At 33.0% G+C, this 21,922-nt stretch overlaps 1 protein-coding gene and 1 long non-coding RNA gene across 3 annotated transcripts; both read left to right on the forward strand.

The window, feature by feature from the left end:
* The first annotated feature begins 1,375 nt into the window (after positions 1-1,375).
* LOC128176187 (endophilin-A3-like) lies at positions 1,376-16,192 on the forward strand. Of its 2 annotated transcripts, XM_052842313.1 has the most exons (11): positions 1,376-1,508; positions 3,514-3,582; positions 3,779-3,851; positions 3,993-4,136; positions 7,742-7,875; positions 8,071-8,137; positions 10,495-10,515; positions 12,052-12,152; positions 12,543-12,646; positions 13,407-13,534; positions 14,114-16,192. In XM_052842313.1, the coding sequence occupies exons 1-11, from the start codon at positions 1,464-1,466 to the stop codon at positions 14,305-14,307; spliced, it is 1,080 nt and encodes a 359-aa protein (XP_052698273.1). In that variant the 5' UTR covers positions 1,376-1,463; the 3' UTR covers positions 14,308-16,192. The 2 variants fall into 2 exon arrangements, with proteins under 2 accessions (XP_052698273.1, XP_052698274.1); XM_052842314.1 differs by lacking the exon at positions 10,495-10,515.
* A 3,008-nt stretch (positions 16,193-19,200) lies between these two features.
* Positions 19,201-20,984, forward strand: LOC128177237 (uncharacterized). Its single transcript, XR_008242820.1, has 2 exons — positions 19,201-19,712; positions 20,346-20,984. It is a non-coding gene; the product is annotated as an uncharacterized LOC128177237 (long non-coding RNA).
* The last annotated feature ends 938 nt before the right edge of the window (positions 20,985-21,922 follow it).

Genomic DNA, 21,922 nt, shown 5'->3' on the forward strand with positions numbered 1-21,922 from the left:
ATTAAATTTTTCAGATTTTGTTTTCCACTGAAATATTTTTTGTAGTACTATAATTTTTAAAATTAAGATTTTATTTTGTAGTCAACATAATTTTGCATATTTTCTGTTGGTTTCATCTTGCTTTTTCCTTTAGATAATCGTATGGCACAAACTACAAAAATATTGAAAAATGCTTAAAAATGATAAAAGACACCATATGTCAAAATTTTTATCATTGACCTCATATAAATTTCATGCCAGCAGAGAAAGGTCAATATACTTAGTTTAATACTATAAATGTTTTAGCGTTATCATCATTCAGTTTTTTGTTATATTGAATCAAAAATGGGTAGTAATTTGAAAACTGATAGAGGAAATTCGGACTAGAATAGCTTTGTATCCATTTAATGTCACTGCCATTCATGAACTGTATTTCATTTGTTAAAAAGTTCAGTAATTTGTATTATTTTCACAGTTAAGAAAATCTCAATCATAGCGTAATTTTTTTATGGATTTTTCTTAAATTTTCAAAAAATATTATAATTCAATGGCCATTAACTCAAAAAGTAGGTCATTGACCTACTTTTTTGAAAGTGAAGAATAACACTACCATGTAAGATCTATAACACACCATAGTTGGTTTTTCATTATCATCAGTGGAATTTTTTTTCATTCTGAGTAAACGTCATCTTTAAGGTGCCCGACTTTAGTTTTCATTGCTCATTTTTTGCGCGATCTTTTAAAATGAAGTGTATTTTTACCTTTTAAAAAATTTTTCGGTACCATTTAAGAAAATGAACACAGTAAAAAAAAAATACAGATAAATTATTTAGAAGGTTTTATTTTTTGTAGGAGTACGTTATAAGAAATATAACATTCCAGAATAAGTAAAAAGTTTACGCTTTGGAACTGTTACCTTACACACGGATTTATGCAATCCTCATGGTTATTATTCTCATTTTTTTTAATGAATCATTGAACCAATCTTCAGTAGAATACTCCAAATATAGCAACATTTCATGCATTTTGATATTTTGAGATGACCCGCATTAAAAAACCAGATGTAGAAGTTTAAAGGGTTTTTCTTTTTTAATCCAAGGTAGAAAATAATTATTCATGAATCAAATATTACAATTTGGGGGAAATCGCTATCGTACGTAGTATTTTTTTTAAAATCTGTTTCGAAAAGTGGAAAATGACAATTGTCTATATTTTCCTGTAGTAAATATAACTGTATTTTGAGATGGCCTTTAAAAGAACCAAATTGGAGATTTTCTTAAAACTATACAGTAGAGTTTATGTATTTTACATATAGAGTTTTGCTACAACAGTTTTTACGCAATAAAATTCCAATTATATCCGATCCATACTTTTTAAAATAATTTAGATTGTTACTGCGGCACTGATAGTTGTAAATCGTCAATAGTGGGAGTACGTCTCTAAAGAATAAATTTGACAGGTTGAAGTTTACAAAATACACCAAAATGTCGTGGGAAGGATTTAAAAAGCAGTTTAATAAAGCAAACCAGGTACTCTTTACTGATTTCCATCTCTTTTAAACTCATGATAGTACTTAGATTTGTATTCCATCTGCTTTTTTGAACCGGTCAGTGATATTGCAAAATATGAAACTAAACATTGTTTTGAATAATATGACTGGTTTATTGAAATAAGTATATTCTTAAAAACAACATGCTGGTAAATTATTTCATTGCACATATATTTTGTAATTACGTAATTTTTATGCAGTATTTGTAAGTAGTTGTTTAGTTGAATTTTTCTTTGTTGAGGAATTTCGGAGACTGAATGTTAATCCTTATTTCAGAGAAATTTTAATGGACATTTAGTAACTGTCCTTTGGAATACCTCAAAAGATTTAAGTCTTACGTGATATGTCTTACAGAAAAAATATAGGCAACTTTATAATTGATCATACCTTCTTTTTCATATTGAACATTTGTGTAATGACACTATATATGTAAGTTGAAAAACAAAATGCAAGTTTCATTATTCACTTTGAAGCCCATTGCTGTATTCTACCAGGGATGTATATACGTCCCTGATTATACAAATATTGTTACCCAAAGCAAAATCTAAAATATCTGACATTTTCTTAGCTTTTCTCACGATGTTGATATTTTACATGCCAGGAAAACTATCAGAAGTGGTGCAATTATCAAAACTGGTTACAGTATTTGCCGCCTCCAACTGAAGGTGGCATTTACGGCTTGATTTTAAATATTTGCAATTTGAATGTTTTACTTCCAACTAGTTAATAAAACGAAGGTTCTACTTATCACTATTATCACTTTTATCAAATTATGGGTTCATACATCCCATAAAAAGACTGTTAAACACATTCTATCGAACTGTTCTGATTTGTTTTGATTTCATGTATTTTTAAAATCTCTTGAAAAAATAGGCCTACAACACTATTGTTTATTAGTGTAATTAACAAAATGCGCAGTAAAATTAAATTTCAAGCCTTATCAGTGAGTTTACTATATTTATTCAAATTGTGCCAAGAATGTTGCTTTCAATTGGAGGTGGTGAATTTCCAGTTTGGTGACAGTTTTGACGTTTTCCTGGAATGTAAAATATCAAATCACTAGAAAAGCCAGATATTTTGGACTACCTAAGCGTTAAAGGCATATATAGCATGTCAGTGCTATTAATAAGGATATGAATTTGCAGATGATATACAATTACACATGTTTTATATAAAATGGAATCGAACTTTTTACTGGGTGTAAACTCCAGAAATTGTACAGTGCCATAATTACTTATGGTAACTGTAAGGTTCTTGTTATTTCTGTTGTATTTGAATTAGACATGCCATTTTAAACACAACTGTCTCTATTTGGAGGAAAAAACAGCAAATATTTTACAGTAGAATTCTAGGCAGAGTTATTCAATGGAGAAGCATTTTTGCATTTACTAGGCTGTGAAAATGTCTAATTATGTGTTATTTATTTCCCCTTTACTTTGTTTAATGAATCAAAAGCATATATAATATTTTGTATTAATCAGGAAGAGAAAGTAATTCTGTTGGGTTCATGAAAAGCACTTGAGAAATATTTTGTATAAAGAGATGAAATCTTACACTGATATTTTATCAAGGAAACTTAAATTTATATTTATAATGTCTGTTTCGTTTGAAACAGTATGAAAAATATGTTGTAATGTCACTGTTTACAAGTAAAGACGATTTTACAATTGTATTTTTTTGGATGAAAATGTATTGGTCTATTGGATTAGAAATTGCATTAGCTCCAAAATATGACTTTCATTATGAAATTCAAATTTGATGTTGTAAAATTTTTGTCAGGATTATTCATGTCATTGCTGAATTCCACTCTAAACATCAGAAAATGTTTCTGGAATTTATGTAGATAATATCTCTGTAAGTTTTCCTAATGCTTTTTAGAGTAGTGAAAAAAACCCAGATTTATATTTATCATTAATGTATGAACAGTACTAAGAAATAGACAGACTAAGACATCTTTAGAAAATGTTTGTTTTACCCTATTTTAGTATATGAGTGAAAAAATTGGTGGAGCTAAAGGAACAGAACTGGATGAAGAGTTTGTGGAGATGGAACGGGTCAGTTGTTTTACTGGTCTCTCAGCTTATATCCTAACTTATACTATGTTATACTACTTATTTACCACCAAAGTTTTAAAGATTTGATATAATTAATTAGAAGCAAACTCATGTGAAATAAACACATCTGTATTCTAAAGATGATATATCTGATTATATTTGGGTTTCAAATAGTTTTTGTTTTACTCAAATTTAGAAAATTGATGTGATGGGAAAGTTGATAGATGACTTAATTGGCAAAACACAAGAGTTTCTTCAACCAAATCCAGGTATGTTACAGCTGAAGTTACACATTTACTCAAAATCGTCAGCATGACATATCCACAAGTTTGTGTGGATTACATTTACCTGGTACTTTCTTACAAATTGATGAAATTTTATTGAAAAAAAAAATGTTGTTGAAACTTCAGCTTCCAGAACCAAAATGATGGTTGTGAATAACTTCTCCAAAGTGCGAGGGACCACCAAAAATGTTTCCTATCCCCAGCCTGAAGGCACCCTGGGGGAACACATGATTAAACACGGCAAGGACTTGGGCGAGGAAATGATGTTTGGTGAGTGGCTCTCAGTTTTATTTGGTTGGATGCCTCCTTTTGGTTATGATGAACTTCAAGATATGTCAACAATCTTAATTTATGTAAAAAGAGAAAAATACCTGGCAGTGATTTGATCAGTGAGTTCAAGACCCATCTGTCTCATTGCTGTAGTTCAGTTATCATGGTTATGACAATTTTTAGTGTTTACCTACACTCTGCTAGTTTGTCAGGTTTTGTAGCTCCTTCTTTTTACTAAAATAAAGGCAGAAATACTAAACAGAGTGATTTCTGAAATCAGTTCATGTTTTTGATCATGATGTACTTGTATTAACATGCAGAATGATTACAAAATTTTATATCCTTGAATGTATAAGTCTCTGGTACATAATAAGCATATTTTATGTTGTGAAAATCAATGCTGTGTAAACCCCTTTGGACTATAAAATCAGATGCTATTGGACTGTAAAATCGGATGGTATTTTGATATGCAAACACAATCATGTTAAGACATGGACTTCATTGTTAGATCATCAGATTGCAGGTGAAATCTAGGTATTTAGTGATTGTGGTTGTTACATTGTGATATAAATGTTGACCGTCTGTAGGATTATCTCAGGTAATGCTACACCTTTGTCCTATTCAGCTCTCTTCATGTGGAAATTTTCCATAGTCTTTCACTTCTGTACAAAAAATCCAATGATAAGACTGGAAAATCTACCATACTTAAACTTGTTTAGAGACAATGAATGTACTTTATACAGGAATTTAAAAAATTGAACCCTGGGGCTTATCTCCTACAATTAAAGCAAAATAGATTTGTGGCTGGTCTATTTGTCACTGTAAAGTAAACATGTAGATTGTTGTACTGATTTGTAACATCAGATCACCACAACCAAGGTTGCTTGACTTACTGTAGTTGGGTAGGGAGGCATGGGTCGGTGGTTGGTGATGGTAGTTGGAAGTAAAATACACAACTTAAATACATGGTTTTTTTTTTACTAAGAACTAATCACCATTTCTGGTTCATGTGCCATCTTCTTGTTAAAACAAGAGTGTTGTTTATACAGGACATTTGATTTCCCTATCCATTGAGTTTTGTTTTGAAGTTGAAAAAATGTGAAAGTGATTCTTTATCACAGATTTTTTTTTTATTTACTGTATGTTTTGATAGCGTCTTCATTAGTGAGGATTAAAAGCTTTACGTAACATTGCACTAGAAGAATAAGCCAAACAGTAAATAAAAAACAAGTGTGTGTCTGACAAATGATTTATGACTTTCATTACATTGTCTTCTCACAGAACTTGTGCTGGGAATAATTCTGGCTCACTGATAAAGCAGGATCATAAAGAAGGTCATCTCATACATGTAATGCGCTCTTATCAGAAGGATCGGTTTTAAGCATGTTAAGACACCGTTGTACTATTATTCATGCATATATCATGCAGTATTTTGTTGATTTTATTAAAAATAAAGTGAATGTAAAGGGAAGTATTTAATAGATACAACAGATGTAGGTATAAAATACAGGCATTAATTAGGATAGCACAATTCCTGATAAGTTTCAAATTTAGCAGTCATTTCCTAGACTCTTGCTATAGTTAGATGTACTTCCTATATGTTCTGGTTTGCCACATGTTTGACAATTATTTCAGTGCGGCTCTCAGACTGAATAACACATGTAATAGGATTGATCTGTGTGGTGGTGATATATTAATCACACCACTACCTCATCCATTTTGTGTGTTTTCCGAGTCTGTGGTATTTTTTTAACATGCTTTTATATAGACACCAACAATCCACAGTTATTGAATTATCCTTGATGTCCCATGTGTCTGTAGTTTGTGGGTTCTGTCGGTAGTTTTCATTGATTTCTGGTTTTGGGGCAGGAGACCTGTTTGTCATTGTTAATAGTGTTGGAGTGAGTAACTTTGCACAGTTCTCTGTGTACTAGTAACCGTCTCCTTTCTCTGTATAATCACCTCCTTTATAAATACGTTCAAGTAGTGGAGACTTCCTGCCAAGTGTCTTTAATCAACCATTGGAAGATCAGAGTGGCCCTAATTATCCAGGTCCTCAATACACACTTATAAAACATAACACCGATATGAAACACTCTCATATTTACATAGGCTCTGTATTAATATCAAGTACTGTTAAAAAAAGTGAGCTATTATGTGAAGAGGTTATTTTTCATAGTCCTTCATGATAATGACCAGATTTTCAGTTTGATTATGACCATGGAGTACTGGTAGTTTTGATGAATTATACTGAATAGGTTCAAGAATTTGACTATTGTCAAGTGGGAGATTTAAATGTCTAAAATCTGAAGATGCAGTTTTATGCAGCTACTTATAAAGATCCATTTCTGTGTCAATGATTCAGTAGTAAATAAGTACACTTGTATAATTTCTTTGTTCTTTAATCAAAAGCAAATGAAAGACTATCATGAAAGGATGTTTCCTTTTTATCAGATATAAAGCAGTCCATATGGTGATTGTGTCTGTGCCTTTTGATAGGTTCATGTCTTCTCAAGGAGTAGGTGTGTGATGGTACAGCTGGAGCGTGTCATGTTATTAGTGGCGTAGACATGTAGTGGCTGGGTACTGGATGGTACCTGGTCAGTAAAATTCTTACCCCTGTGAGGTGAAGCTAATGATGTGTAATATCATCCTGTTCCTATTCACTGCATGATGAAAACAAAATTTATGCATCCTTAAGGAATTGGGTTAATAGAGATCAAAATTGATACACTTAAAAAAAATACTTTGTTCAAGTAGTTTAGCATAAAGTTTATGTTTACCAGGTATTACCGGGTAGGTATCTATCCTGTTTTCATGTGAATGTCATTGTCATGTATTGGTTAATTGCTGTATACTGATATATCATTACACCATATGATGCATGCATTACAGGACAAATAATACATCAAATTCAAGGTCATTAGGTCGAAAAAGACCAGACCAGAACTGTTTACTAATTGTTTCTGGAACATGACGATTATCACATTTTGAAGTCAAGTTTAGTTTTGAAGCTATTCAGAGTTGTATACTAGATATTAACTATGCTGTTGTGACTGTGTGTGGGTGCTGTCATTGACTTTGTGTGTGCTGTCAATGACTGTGCATTCTGTGAATGATTGTGTGCTAAGCAGCTTGCTGTAAATGACTGTGTGCTGTCATCAATTGTGTGCATGATGTTGTAAATGACTTTGTGCTGTCGTTGACTGTGTGCTTTCGTTGACTATGTGCTTGCTGTAAATGACTGTGCTGTCATTGACTTTGTGTGTGCTGTAAATGACTGTGTGCTGTCATTGATTGTGTGCATGCTGTAAATGACTGTGTGCTGTCATTGATTGTGTGCATGCTGTAAATGACTATGAGCTGTCATTGACTGTGTATGCTGTCTATGACTGTGTGTGCTGTCATTCGTTGACTGTGTGTGCTGTCTATGACTGTGTGTGCTGTCATTCGTTGACTGTGTATGCTGTCTATGACTGTGTGTGCTGTCATTCGTTGACTGTGTATGCTGTCTATGACTGTGTGTGCTGTCATTCGTTGACTCTGTGTGTGTGTGTTCTGTTATAAAAGAGTTCCATGTTGTAACTTTGTATTAACTGTTACAGGGGAGTGTCTACAGGAGGCTGGGGAGGTCTTCAAACAGCTGGCCGACCACAAGTATGCCTTGGAGGACAATGTCAAACAGAACTTCCTGGGACCTCTGGCAGATCTCCAGTCCAAGGACCTCAAGGAGGTCAATGTAGGTCAAGGTCACAGCATCTGAAATTCGTCTTTGGCGAAAACTTTTTGTTCATTCATGTTTGATGATGCAGTTAACAGTTTTGAGAACAATGAAAAGAATTGTAAAGAATAATTTTATGATTTAGTTAAAATGAAAGTCAGTTAACCAAGCTTTTGGCAGAATTTATTTCTTTGTTTTCATATTCATTATTAGCACCACAGAAAGAAGTTGTCTGGCAGAAGACTGGACTTTGACTGTAAGAAAAGAAAGAAAGACAAAGGTATGATGTCCCTCGGATTACATTTACATATTTACAGGAATCAAAAACTATGACTGTTATGATTATAATTGCTCATAGCAATATCATATGAAGGTTTAGGGCTTACACTATTACAATAATTGAAGACTGCGTCAGAATGTGAAAGTGTCCTAGTGTTATAGATTGTGGGAGTTGGAATGTTGTACAGTATTTGAATGCTGAGTGTGCTCTGTGATAGCAATTTTGACTGAGTTATAGTGACAGTTTTTGACTGAGTTATAGTGACAGTTTTTGACTGAGTTATAGTGACTGGCCTGCGTATGATGCTGTTTTCTTTTCTTTTCAGGAGGTAGGACTACATTTGTTTAAGTATGATTTGTACTGTGCTGCATGTTGGGGGTCTATTGGCATTTCATAGATTAGATATTATCCTTCATGTATACTGCATGTCCTTATGGTAACAGTATTTGATTTTGTGTTGGTTGTTGCCCATGGCTTACGTATTCTTTATTTATTATGTGTATCAGTAGACAGCCTCATGCTTGGCTTGTAGGAATCAAACCATTCACATTGCTAGTCTGACGTAGACTATAGAGGAATACTTAATCAGGACAGTAAAAATTGACAGCCCAGGTTTACACTATAAACTATAACCATATTCCTGTAAAGCTGAGGCAGAGATACAAGTCCGGAAATCTTGGAGATTTTTAACCAAAAAACGTAGAGCATTAAAACTTTAGTTGGACTGGCTAGAATATTTTATGGTAGTCTCAATATATGCTGAGAGAGTTTATGGACACACTATTTATTTGGATGTCAATGTATTATACAATATATATCCAAGATTGTCAATGTAGAACCCACCAGCACATATGTAATATATGTGAATCATGACTTATATTCTTGATGACCTATTTGCAATTGTTTACATGTATTTGCAATTATCAACCCTTAGTATAGGTACAATTGATTTAAAAATTACACTAGGAAGAATTATCTGAAAATCCTTACACCCTTGTTCAATGTTTGAATAACTGCTGTCTAAAACTAGCTCATTCATGGGTTACTAAATGCCATATGAGCCTGTCCTATGATATCGCAGTAGTTAAATCATTTTGTCAAAAAATCTATCAATAAGGAAATATTTCCAGAAACTAATGTTATTGTGAGATTCCTCTATTATATACCTCAGTGATGTTCGGCGTGCCTATGTTAACTATGTCTAAAATTATCCCGACGTCAAATGTCAATTTCAGCGCGTGCTACTATATGTAAAAAGAAGTAACGCGATACCCTAGAACGTAGGAAATAAGTATACAAAAACTTCATTCTGGGTAATTTTTGTAAAAATTTGAAGTTTAGGAAGCAAATACCTCATTTAATAGGATGTAAGAAAAGTTATTAAAAAGTTCAAATTTGCATTGTAGATTCTTTACCTGTAATATAAGAAGGTGCCCACTTTTTCTTTTACCTTTTCATTCATTTTGTTTCTATTTGCAGTGACTCTACACTTCATTTTTTAAAATGCTAAGTATAATGGAAGTAAAATGCAAAACTCATCAAAATTCAAAGCAAAATACCAGTAACTGAAAACTAAAAATGTATGCAAGAATTTACCATTGAAAAGATATTTGCACTTTAAAAAGTTGTTGAATCTAAACTGTATTTGCTTCTGTTGTCTTATTGAGCACAGCTTATTTGTATTGTTTATTTCTGAATTACTTGATGTTGATTTTTAAACAGTAATATATATTACATGTATTTTTTTATGTTTTTGATTATATACACAGGCGAATTGCTTCGTTTTAATCACAGAGTGATTAGAAATCTTAAGGTCATTGAGTAGTTTTAAAATGTTTTGAAAATATCATTGTGAATGTTTACAGCTGGGTCTTAATTTCGTACTGCTGTTATAGATGGCCGGGATGTTATACTGTTATTTTGTCTATATGGCATTTGTACAGCTGTTATTGTCATATTTTGGTAATTAAGAGAGAGAATAGAGTCTTTTATATGAGGAAACAAATAATTTATGGAGACTGCATTTGTTGGCTTGGGAAGGAAGTTAAAACTGGGGCAAGGCAGATACTGTTTGTTATAAAGAAAGTAGTGAGAAATATCTACCATTACATGAATTGTAAACATGATTTGTGATGATCAAGAGATCTCCTTATGTAAACTACCAGGATGTTAAACCCATGGCCATTAAATCATAGCCTACACGAAATATGTCATTCAAATGTAAATGAATAATTGCATGTACTAAGTATAATGACATCAACGATGTGATGGTAGAATATTTCCTGTGTGACCTAATTGCACAATGCTGACCTGATTCAGAAACATTTGACCTGATTTTGCTATATTTGGCACTGTAGAGGCTGGTGGAAAATCCTCAGGTATACTATGACATTTATGTACACTGGGCTAGCTCTGGCTTTAGTACTGCATGGGGAACCATTGGTCCAGTGTTAAACTTGTCTACATCTCATGTACATTTCATCTCCTGATTTGCATGTGGAATTCTATGTCACATGATGTCTGCTATATGATGTCTCATGCTCATGGCAGACATAACCATTGCTACTTAGGCTTTTTTCAACCCAACGCAAGCTATTTTTTTTTTATCCTTTTTTAGGATTTGTAAGGTCAAAACTGTGGACAATTTGTCGGGCATTTGGGGGGGCCGGTGGGTAGCTCTTGAGTTGTCAACATCCGTACTGTAAAACCTTGCATGATTCCTGCAATATTCATTTAGTGTGTATTCCGTGCCAGAACAAGATTTACTCTTAAAAGTATCCAAGTTGTGGTGTTTAAGTGTTGTACAGTAGAATTTGATAGTACAGTGTATTATATATGATATGCATGTTAATGTCAGTTTCAAGTTGTAATAAGTAATGCATGTTTTGTTGATTGCATGACAATGGTGATGTGGCAGAAATATTAACATTTCTTTTCTGGTGTTTCAACTCACATAAGTTAGGTCAGACATGGGATCAAATGGAACCAGGAGGCTTTGATATATTATTGTGGACCAAATAGCTGGAGATTAAATTTTAATGACAAGTGATATGCTTTCCTAGCAGCTTCATTAACCATTTACCGTATAACGAGTATTTTTTACGTGCTGCTAATTTTTACTAATTTTTACGAGTTTTATAAATCCGTAAAAATTAAACGCGTAAATTTTCACAAAAGTAAAAAAAACACCGCACGTAAATTTTCTACATCGTACGTATGACGGCTGTACATGTAGGTATATTTTAGCGTTTTTGGTCACGTGGTGATAACAGTTCAGATCTTTCTATTCAGTCTTGAGTATTTTTTAAAACTACGTATAATGCCACGTTAGTAACGAGATTTCAATCACTCAGTCAATAACTACATTACAAATAAATACAAACATAATAATTAAGAACTCGTTAACAGAGAAACGATTTTCTGATTTGTATGTGTGTTAACATTAACAAAGTCACGGAGAAATTTTCCCCCTTTTACCACAGATGATTTTAATTTTTACGGACATGTCCAATTCATAAAAAAATTACGCGTAAAAATTCAAATCGCCCTATTCTGAGACAAATTCGTAAAAAATCACAGCAGTAAAAATTACCCGTTAAACGGTATCTCTTTAACCCTGCTATGTAAGTCAGTATATAGACAGACCATGCCATTTGTATCTAACGAACCACGATTAACATTTCAGTGAGCAGGTTACGGAACTTAAAAAATAAAACATTTTGGGAACTTTTTGTTAAGATATGAATAGTTGTTTAACATGCATAGAAATGTAGCCAATGATTTTTTTTTTAGTGCGCGATTTCAAATGAATTAGTTTGTGTGATTGCTTCTGTGTGACATTGCTGCTTAAACCTGCTATCAATCTGGACGAGCGGTAGGTCCAGTTCAATAGAGATGTACGATTATTTTTACAGGGGCAAATGTGACTGAGGAGGAAATTAAAGCGGCAGAGGAAAAGTTTGAAGAATCAAAGGAACTTGCAGAAAATGCTATGCACAACTTGCTTGAAAATGAGGTACACATTTCCATTCATTACTACTGGTAATAAATCACTCAATAACTTTTAGGTTAAGGTATTATACCGGGTTTTTATTTTTATAGTTAAAGTTCTACACAGTGCTATAAACAGAGATTTTAGATTGCTAGGGATTTTGAACTCTTAACAAAGCAGTGTAAAATTGATCTTACAATCTGATTAAAATCAGATCCTCGATGCTCCCGTTTTAGTGATGTGTTGCTACGAAGCGGTAGCTACACATCCTTAAAACGGGAGCATCGAGGATCTGATTTTAATCAGATTGAATTGATCTTAGAACGATTATTCAAGCTACAATACTGGTAAAAAAGGCAATAATTCAGAGCTTCCTAAACATTCTATTCTACAGTTAGTTGTACTGTATTTCAGGTGGAGCAGATTGCCCAGCTTCAGTCGTTCATCGAGGCCCAGAAGGAATACCACCAGCAGGCCGCCTCCCTCTTGGATGACCTGCTCGACAACATCGATCGGAAGTAGGTTCAACAATGATAGATTTCACAAGAGACATTGAGTGTCGATTTTTAAGTAATAATTAAAGAAGAGGCTTTGCTGTATTTCCTCATTAAGTTTTCGTTTTAATGTGTTTGTACTGTAATTTCGACAGAATATCTGAGGAAAAAAAGTTTTGTCTGTTTACATTGGGCTGTATTTCACATTATTATTTAAGGGATATTGTAGGTAACCAATACACTCTATACAATATTTTAGTTAGAACAATTTACTGAAGAAATTCCATTCCCAAAATAATGTAATCATGACTGGATACCATACCAGGTTAAGAGCATATTTATTAATTTAAAAGTAATGGAGCTGAAATAGTTGGGATAAAATTTTGCAAAACAAATTGATATAACATTTCGAGTTTCTTTCCTGGGTGGTCAATGAAAAATGCAGTAGTGTTGAAAATTTTAGGGGCTATGGACAATAAAAGCTGCTTTGATATGCAGTTTTTTTTATGTTCATGATTCAACTGATATAAGAAGGCTTTAAAATTTTCAATATTTTAGATTTAATCTAGTTTTAGATAAGCCAAATGCTTATCCTCACTTTTTCATACAAATGGAATGAAAAATATCGAGGTTTCAAAAGAGATGGAATATGATATTCATTCCCCAGGAGACACAGCATTTTGTTCGCAATGTCACCTGACTTACTAGACCAATTAGATGACGCTTTATATAGGATTATCATATTGAGGTAGAGTAATGTACTTTATGACACTGTCTACTCCAGGCGCAATGAAGCAGTATCTAGGCCACGGAAAGAGTTCATACCCAGATCTACAAGTCGAGTTTCAGCCACTTCCAATCACATGTACGACACTGCTGACAGCTACAACTTTAACAATTCTCCACCAACCAGTAAGTAGGAGGACTATGAAATCATGAACACAGACTATCCAGTACATGTCATATATACATGTACTTGTAACTATAATCAAAGATTAACATGGAAACTTCCTGATTTTGTTGTGTGTGTATGGAGACTAAACATTATATGCAGAATACTTCCTAAGTGTCTTGTAGCTGTAATAGTGACACGTATTACTGTAATGCTTATTATAAAAATATGCTAGATTCTGACATGTTAAAAACATTTCGGATTGAATTTGGTCTGTTTTAGGAAGGAAGTTGCATAATGCAGATGGTAAACTCATATTTAGGGACTTGTTTGCAGTTTTTGCATTATTAATTTACATAGCTATAAAAAATTTGATCAACAATTTTTTCTGTTTTTCTCTTTATAAGGTTTTTCAAAAACAGGTGAATTAAATGCCTAATAATATTGCTCTGTGAAAAAAATATTTTCATCATCAATTATTTAGTTAATGCTTTTATTTAAAAATGTCAACCTCTTGTCATCTTTACTTTAAACGAATTAAAACCAGGATATTTGTTAACAGGTACTGGTTTTTAATTTTTCAATTTAATTTTTTCCAGCAAAGAAAGAGGCATGTGCAAAGGCATTGTATGATTTTGAGCCAGAGAATGAAGGAGAGCTTGGCTTCAATGAGGGAGATATGATCAAACTCATTTCCCAGATCGATGAGAACTGGTACGAGGGCTCGCTAAACGGACGGACTGGATTCTTCCCTGTGAACTATGTGGAGGTTGTGGTAGATCTCCCTCATTGAAGGACTGGGGGACAGACTTGTGGGGGTGGGGACATCAGATAACTCCCCACAGCTAAGGGACTTGTTAGTATGTACTAAGTAGTTCAACTGTTAGCTTGCTGCTATTTCTGTAAACTAATAAATGCCTTTCACACTGTCTGTGTGTAACACAGGGAGATGTACGGTCAAGAAACAGAGTACCACGCAGACTCTGTTCAGAGTACTCAGGGCATTTTTACATGGTTACTATTTTTGTAGAATCTGACAGTCTTGGAGTACCTGTATTTCTTTATGAGATTATCTGTTTCTCCTGTTTCCATTCTTTTTAAAATTTGACCTGTTTATTTTTGGTGCTTGTTAGACCTAGACGTACATGATATAGATGGTATATGTATATGAGATGGAATACCAGTGGTGTACTTTTTCGTGTGTCACGTTAATCTTTTCTCTTGCCAGACCAATCTGCACTGTAGGTATATACTAGTATAAACAAACCTTCACAATAAGTACTTGTTCTTCAAAACCTTGAATTGTTGGCACTCTGATATACTATATACAGTATGTGAATCAAATCAATCTGATAAATATGTGTGTTGCTATACAGTTATTAAAGATATATATTGTATATATTCACATTTAAATTTAATTTGCATAGTCATGACAATGTAGATAGTCAGTTCTTATTTATGATTTTATTATGGATACATGGTATCGGTCAGATTTTGTAGTTTAGTCTGTGGGCAGCTGTTAGAGAGAGCTCAAGTTTAGAACCTGCTGGATTGATGTACCATATTGAATGTACATTTCATTACTAAAGATTAGTTAAGATCCATGTTAACCAAAGAAACATGTAACCTCCATGCTTACATTGACCTCATCGGAGGGAAGCTTAGAACCAAATAAACTTGCAAGTGTGGTATATACAATTCACCAACAACTTTAAGCCCACAGTTATCAGTATAGCTCTTGTTGTGAATACCATGAACATTGAAAGATAATACTTTTGAAAACACTTGTCATTTTAGAAACTGGGATAAAAGTTTTCTCATTTCTCTCTCCTTTTTTTGGCTAGATTGCAAGCTTTATGTAATTGTACTTCCTTATTACGCCATATAAGAGATGACCAAATATGCAAATTTTCATTACTCCTGCATTAATTGATGTCCCTGACCTACCCCTCTTCCTTTATATCTGCTGGTCAGAATAGGAGCAGTCTGGCAGTTGGCTTTTTATTCTCATGATGAAAATAAGTTTGATCAAATTTTTAACCACATAATGAAACTAGATTTTTTTCAAAAGTTGAATTGTGTGTGAATTGTGTTGTTTTTTAATGGTTACTGGAACTAAGTCTTGGTTAATTTAATAACAGAATTCAACAGATTTCACTGCTTGTTTGGGGCTTTGATTCATCAGTTAGATCCAGCATTCATTCTAGCTTACTGCATGATTCCATTTTTGTTTGTCATAATATTTTATCAAAGGTTGAAAAAAAGAATGTGTTTCTGTGATATGCTTGCATCTCTGTCACCATGATAGTTTGTTTTAATAGATAGGAATTCATGTTATGAAAAGTATTTATATGTGTTGCACATATTACCGACAAGATACGAAACCATTTTATTTGTTCAGGGTCAATGAAATGTACAAAGAATTATGAATTTTAATTTTCCACAATAAGAATCTCTATGAGAATATAATGTAGAAATTTTTTTTCTGAACTGTTTGTAAATTTTGCAGGTTTTTTTTTTTAAATTTCATGTTATGTAGTATATTTTTTATCATATTTTAATTTTTGTTGAAGAAATTAAGTGGAAATTGAATTGTTATGAGAACCTGTTTTAATTGGAATTGTTTGAATGGACTATTGTGTGAGTAATGTTAATAAAGTATCGTTATAGATATATGACATCAGAATTTATCTGTTGTTTTTGTTCGAGATGGACAAACCCTATCACGTTTTTGGTCATGAAAACATTGCTTCATGGTTGTATCAAAGGATGTTTATGAGCTTACAGTGTGTCTTGGCCCTGTTAACGGACCATTTGAGTCAAATGTGATATTCAGGGGATTTTCCTGCTCTTATTTACTGCCTCTACCTGTACAAATAAGTTCAGTATTAAGTTCCGCCTGCAGGAGCGAGAAGTCAACATGCCTCAAATAGAACGAGGCAGCAATTGCCACGGACATATACCTCTAGATCATTACTACGGTTCAAGGAAATCTTATCAAGTTTGGGAATGGCCACAAAACTAATGAGACGATAACCAAGAAACAAAACTATCTACATCACTCCACCTTTTGCTATAGCTCATAGTTCTGTTTCCTAAAATCACCGCCATGAACTAATAAGATCGTATTAGTGTAAGTACTTTATTCAGTGTACTTCGAGGCGACATTCATTTTATGGATAGATCTAATAAACATTATTGCGTGATTTGACAATTGAGATAATGAAATAGTTTTTTAACAAAATGAAAAAAAAAAAATCAAATCAAATAGAGTAAATCAAGGAACCAACGTTATCTTAATACTGTTTGCTCTAAAGTCTTAGAAAAAAATTAGCTTTAATTCATTCGTTCATTCCACCGTAAGAGAGATTGCGGAATCATATTTTTTAAATGAAATGGAATTTATAAAAATAATTCAAGAAACATTACTGATAATCTGTTTGAAATCTCACTTAAAACCAATCCTGATTTAAATGATACTTTGAAAACGTTGTGGAATTCTGCAAAGAAACAAAAAACTTTGAATGGAATATTCTCAAATAACCTAGATTTTGTTCAAGCATGGACCATTTTGCACAAAACAACTTGATATACAATACTCATTAAGCTAATATTTGGTCACAAATACATGTACATGTAGATCAATCGGGTTTCGGTACACCAAAACAAGAGGCCCATGGGCCACATTGCTCACCTGAGCTCAATTTTTTTCCTTGGATATTATGTTCATCATTGAGCCTATTTAATCATAGGATGATTCTTTAGTCATTTCACTTATTGAGCATTACAGTTCTCAAGAAGATGTAAATCAAATGGGAACCTACATCAAACTTGTGAAGCACAAGAATTGTCCAGGGGCCAAAGTCTAAACAAATTTAAAGAATCAACAATATGTCAAAATGCTTGCATATAAGTAAAACCATATATTATAACATTTGAGTTTTTATGAATGTTTTTCTTTTTAAAACTGGACACCCCAATGTGCCCCACAATTTTTTTCCCCCAGTGTGGCCCACCTTACCCCTGAGGACCATGATTTTAAAAAAACTTGATTCTACACTATCTGAGGATGCTTCCACACAAGTTTCAGCTTTTCTGGCCAAATGGTTTTTTTTAGTAGAAGATTTTTTAAAGATTAACTCTATATATTCTTTTGTAAAAATTTGACCCCCACTGTGGCCCATGATTTGAAGAAACTTGATTCAACTCTATCTGAGGATGCTTCCACACAAGTTTCAGCTTCTCTGGCTTAACGGTTCTTGAGAAGACTTTTTAGAAATATTAACAAATTTTCAATAAATCGTATTCATCTCCCCTTGAAAGAGAGTGTTGCCCTTTATTTTAAGAAACTTGAATCCCCTTTACCAAATGATGTTTTGCACCAGGTTTGGTTGAAATTGGCCCAGTGGTTCTGGAGAGGAAGTAAAAAATGTAAAAAGTTTACAGACAGACGGACGGACAGACAGACGCCGGACAAAAAGTGATCAGAAAAGCTCACTTGAGTTTTCAGCTCCAAACAAACAAAACAAAACACAGTTTTAATGTCCCCCTCACTCCTATTATTGCTCTTATAATCGTTTCCCTTCTTTTGACTCGATAAAGTACTCATCCACAATCCTTTACTTTCTTTAGGTTTTCTCTTCTTCTCTCCCAAAACACTCTTGGTCCCTTAGTTTTACAAATGTCATACCTGTACACGTATATTGCGGGAAAGTGGGACTAATATTATATAAATAGTGCCTGTTTGGGAGAGTAACAGTTGAAATTGACACCCCTCGAAAACTATTGTCAACCTCCGCTTCGCGTTGGTTGACAATGGTTTTCGAGGGGTGTCAATTTCAACTGTTATCCTCCCAAACAGGCACTATTTATTTTGTTATACTGAATGTCTTTTTTAAAAATTTTAAGAAAATGTTACTGCTTTTATATAGGAATAGCGTGAATTCTACAGCGAACCGTACGCGCATAATTTTAGCGCATGTAACATTTTTTAATGTTACCCGTTGCCAAGTGCGTTGCTAACGCTGAGGGTAATAGAAAATATTATTAACTGCGTCTTAACCAATCAGATTTCAGTATTTAACATGAAAGTATAACAATACATATTGTTATACTTTCATGTTTTAAAATATTGAAATCTGATTGGTTAAGACGCAGTTCATAATCCGTTCTATTACCCTCAGCGTTAGCAACGCACTTAACAACGGGTAACATTACAAATGTTACATGCGCGAAAATTATGCGCGTACGGTTCGCTGTAGAATTCACGTTATTCCTATATAAAAGCAGTAAAATTTTCTTAAAAATTAAGAGGCTGTCCAAGCAAACATCAGGCGAATATGTAAGAAAACGTCGCACATCGATTTTCACGAATTTTTTGTTTTTCCTCTGAAATAGTTTGTTTGTATTCTCTTTTAACCCACAATAATGATGATTTGCTTGAAAAAATAATTTAAGTGGTTATTCGGACGGGAAGATATATATTTCATTCTCTTATATAAATCATTGAAACCATGTACCAAACTGTGAGCTTTAAAATCCAATACATTGTTATTGGTGAGGGTTTGTATTTTTTATAAATGAGAAAAATATTTTGACTTTTTATTGATAAAATAATATGAGTGGGAAAAGCTTGCGTTGAAAAATTGTAGACAAGTTTATTTTGGTAATGTTTGATAATTTCAGTTACCTCCCTTGCCAAATGAATGTTTGGAGGCTTAAAAACTGAAGAAAAAAATAAAAGCAATAAATTTTTAACTATGAATAATTCATATAAAATCAGCTTAATTGTTTACGATAAACATAATTTTTTTTAACGCTGAAATAAATTTTTAAAAAATATTCAGTGCGGGTATATTTTCAAAACCAGTGTAAACAAAGATGGCCGCCGCTAACGTCTGTGCACAGCATGCTGCGAGAGTTGATTGTTTTTCGGTGTTTTGGTGATGTTGTCTCGATCTCAAATACCATTGGAAGTTAAATCAGGTTGCCAATAATAGTAAGCATCCCAAACCTTTTATTGAAACTGAGATGAATTACTGTTACCAGACGAATTTCAACAAGTCAGCCAACAAATTATGCAGCTATGGGTACATTGATGTACACATCAACTCCTCAAAGAAAAAAGCAAGAGGTGTTCACCTGATGACGACAGAGGAATGTTATTTCTTGACAAATGGGTAGTTCCAGAGGGGTCAGGTAAATATGCATTGAGAGAGAGAGAGAGCAAGCATTATTTAATATCAGATGTTTACTTGCACATTTAATTTGTATTAATTGCATTCACATACCATGAATAAATCTTTGTAAAAAGAAAGTACAACAATAACCATAGAGTGTTCCATGTGGTTATATACATGTATTGGGAAAATATCCTACAAATTTTTTAAATAGGATTGTGTTGAGATTTGGAGTACTCTTTTTTCCTTTGATAGGTCAATTTAGTCTTCAATCTTCATCTCTTTAATTTTCGTAATTGAAAAATATTGCTTTGTTAAAAATTGAAAAAAAAAATGTTATGAAATGACGAGTTTTTATAACATACACAGCAGAAAATATGGGGTGGGTTTTTTATTTTGTTAGCACAGCAATATTATTTAACACAGCAGCTATTGACTTGGCAATCGGTCAGAGTACATATCGGATATGTGAGAAGATATGTAAACAAACAATTTCAAACAACAGTATGATATTAGTTTTGCTAGTGATAATCAGAATGTGAAATGGAATTTCTGTATGTGTTCCACAATTTTTATTATCAATTTTAAGATCTTAACACTTGAAGGTACATGAATTTGTTTTATTATGTGTTTCTCTATTTTTTTTTTTTAGAGAAGTGCAAATGAAATATTCTTCTGGAAAACACTGTCCTTCTATATTTAAACTTGGATAAAACATAGAAAAAAAACCTACAAGATTGCTGAAAGAAAAAAACCCCATCAAGTTGCTTGGCATGATGGATCTGGATGACTTTTACAGCATCTAATATCATGGGTAAAAATGATATTCCTGCATATGAAACAGTGAAAGTGTGCAGAATAAGAAAGAAGATCAAGAAGGGGGTTCATGGATTATGTGAAGCAGTAATTTGAAAGGATATATTTAGGTGGCAGAGAAACTAACTAGATTTGCAAGTCATTATATAAATGGCCACATTCATTTAAATTAACCAATGTTTTCCTAAGGAGTGGTTGAATTTCCAGAAGATATCACTTGGAATTTGTTTTTCTCAATTTAATCATCTGCACATTTTTCTTCAATGAATAAAGGATGCAAACAAGACTAAAATAAGATGCTTTGAAGTTTGTCGGATTGATCACAAGAGAGAGAGAGAGAGAGAGAGAGAGAGAGAGAGAGAGAGAGAGAGAGAGAGAGAGAGAGAAGTTGAATGAACTTGTCTTCATGCATCATGCACTGTATGTACATGTTATCTTTTAGCATTTTAATGCTCAATAAATTGTTAAATTGTTATCTTGCATGAGTTTATTCTCTGTTTATTTATTCCAAATTGCTACTGCACACTTTCTTAGATAACTAATTTAATTTTAATGTTATTATTTGTTTGATATCTTCATCTATTATGGTTGTTTGTCATACTATGAAAGTAACTTATACTAGCCTAGTTAAAGAGATTTCAATATCTTGAGTAAATAACTAAATATAATTAAATATATTAATTAGTACAACAGTATCCACTGTTAACATGCAAATACATGTACTGACATCACTTAGCATTAACAATATTATAAAATAACACTGTCCAAGTAAATTGTCCAAACATAGCATTGATACATGTAAATGAAATGTATTCTTTCACTCTTATGCATTGCTTATTTATTCAAATATGTACAACATGCTTGAAAGTTAGTCAGCTGAGTAATTTAGAAATACATTTTTAAAAAGAGGAAAATACAGTTTAAAAGAGGCATACTGATTCTTATATGGCCATGGATTTGATTTGGGAATAGGGTTTAAAGGGGGGGGGGGGGGGTGTTTCAAAGCATACTGTCCCATGTATATTTTAGCTGCTCATCATACATCGATTATAAAATGGATTAGTATGGGGGATCCAAAAATGGGGGAGGGAGGGGGGGGGGGGGGGTTGTGATGTCTGACTTTTCTGCTAGATTCATTGTGGAATTAGTCTGACTTAATAATTGTTGTATACTAGTCTGTTTATGTTAATTTTTACCCAAAAGTTAAACACCTGCCTAGAATTTACAAAAGCTACCCGACTGAAAGTATAGGTCACATTTCTTAGTTCTCATTCCAAAACAGTTGTATGCATTCATTTTGAAACTTTGGATTGAAGAAGTTGCTAATGGTACTTATATAGAGATAATAACGAATTCAAATGTCACTACTAAGAAGAAATAATTTGATATATTTATGTGTATTTGTACATTATG

This window comes from Crassostrea angulata, chromosome 3 (assembly GCF_025612915.1).
Source record: "Crassostrea angulata isolate pt1a10 chromosome 3, ASM2561291v2, whole genome shotgun sequence".
NCBI classification, from domain to species: Eukaryota; Metazoa; Mollusca; class Bivalvia; order Ostreida; family Ostreidae; genus Magallana; species Magallana angulata.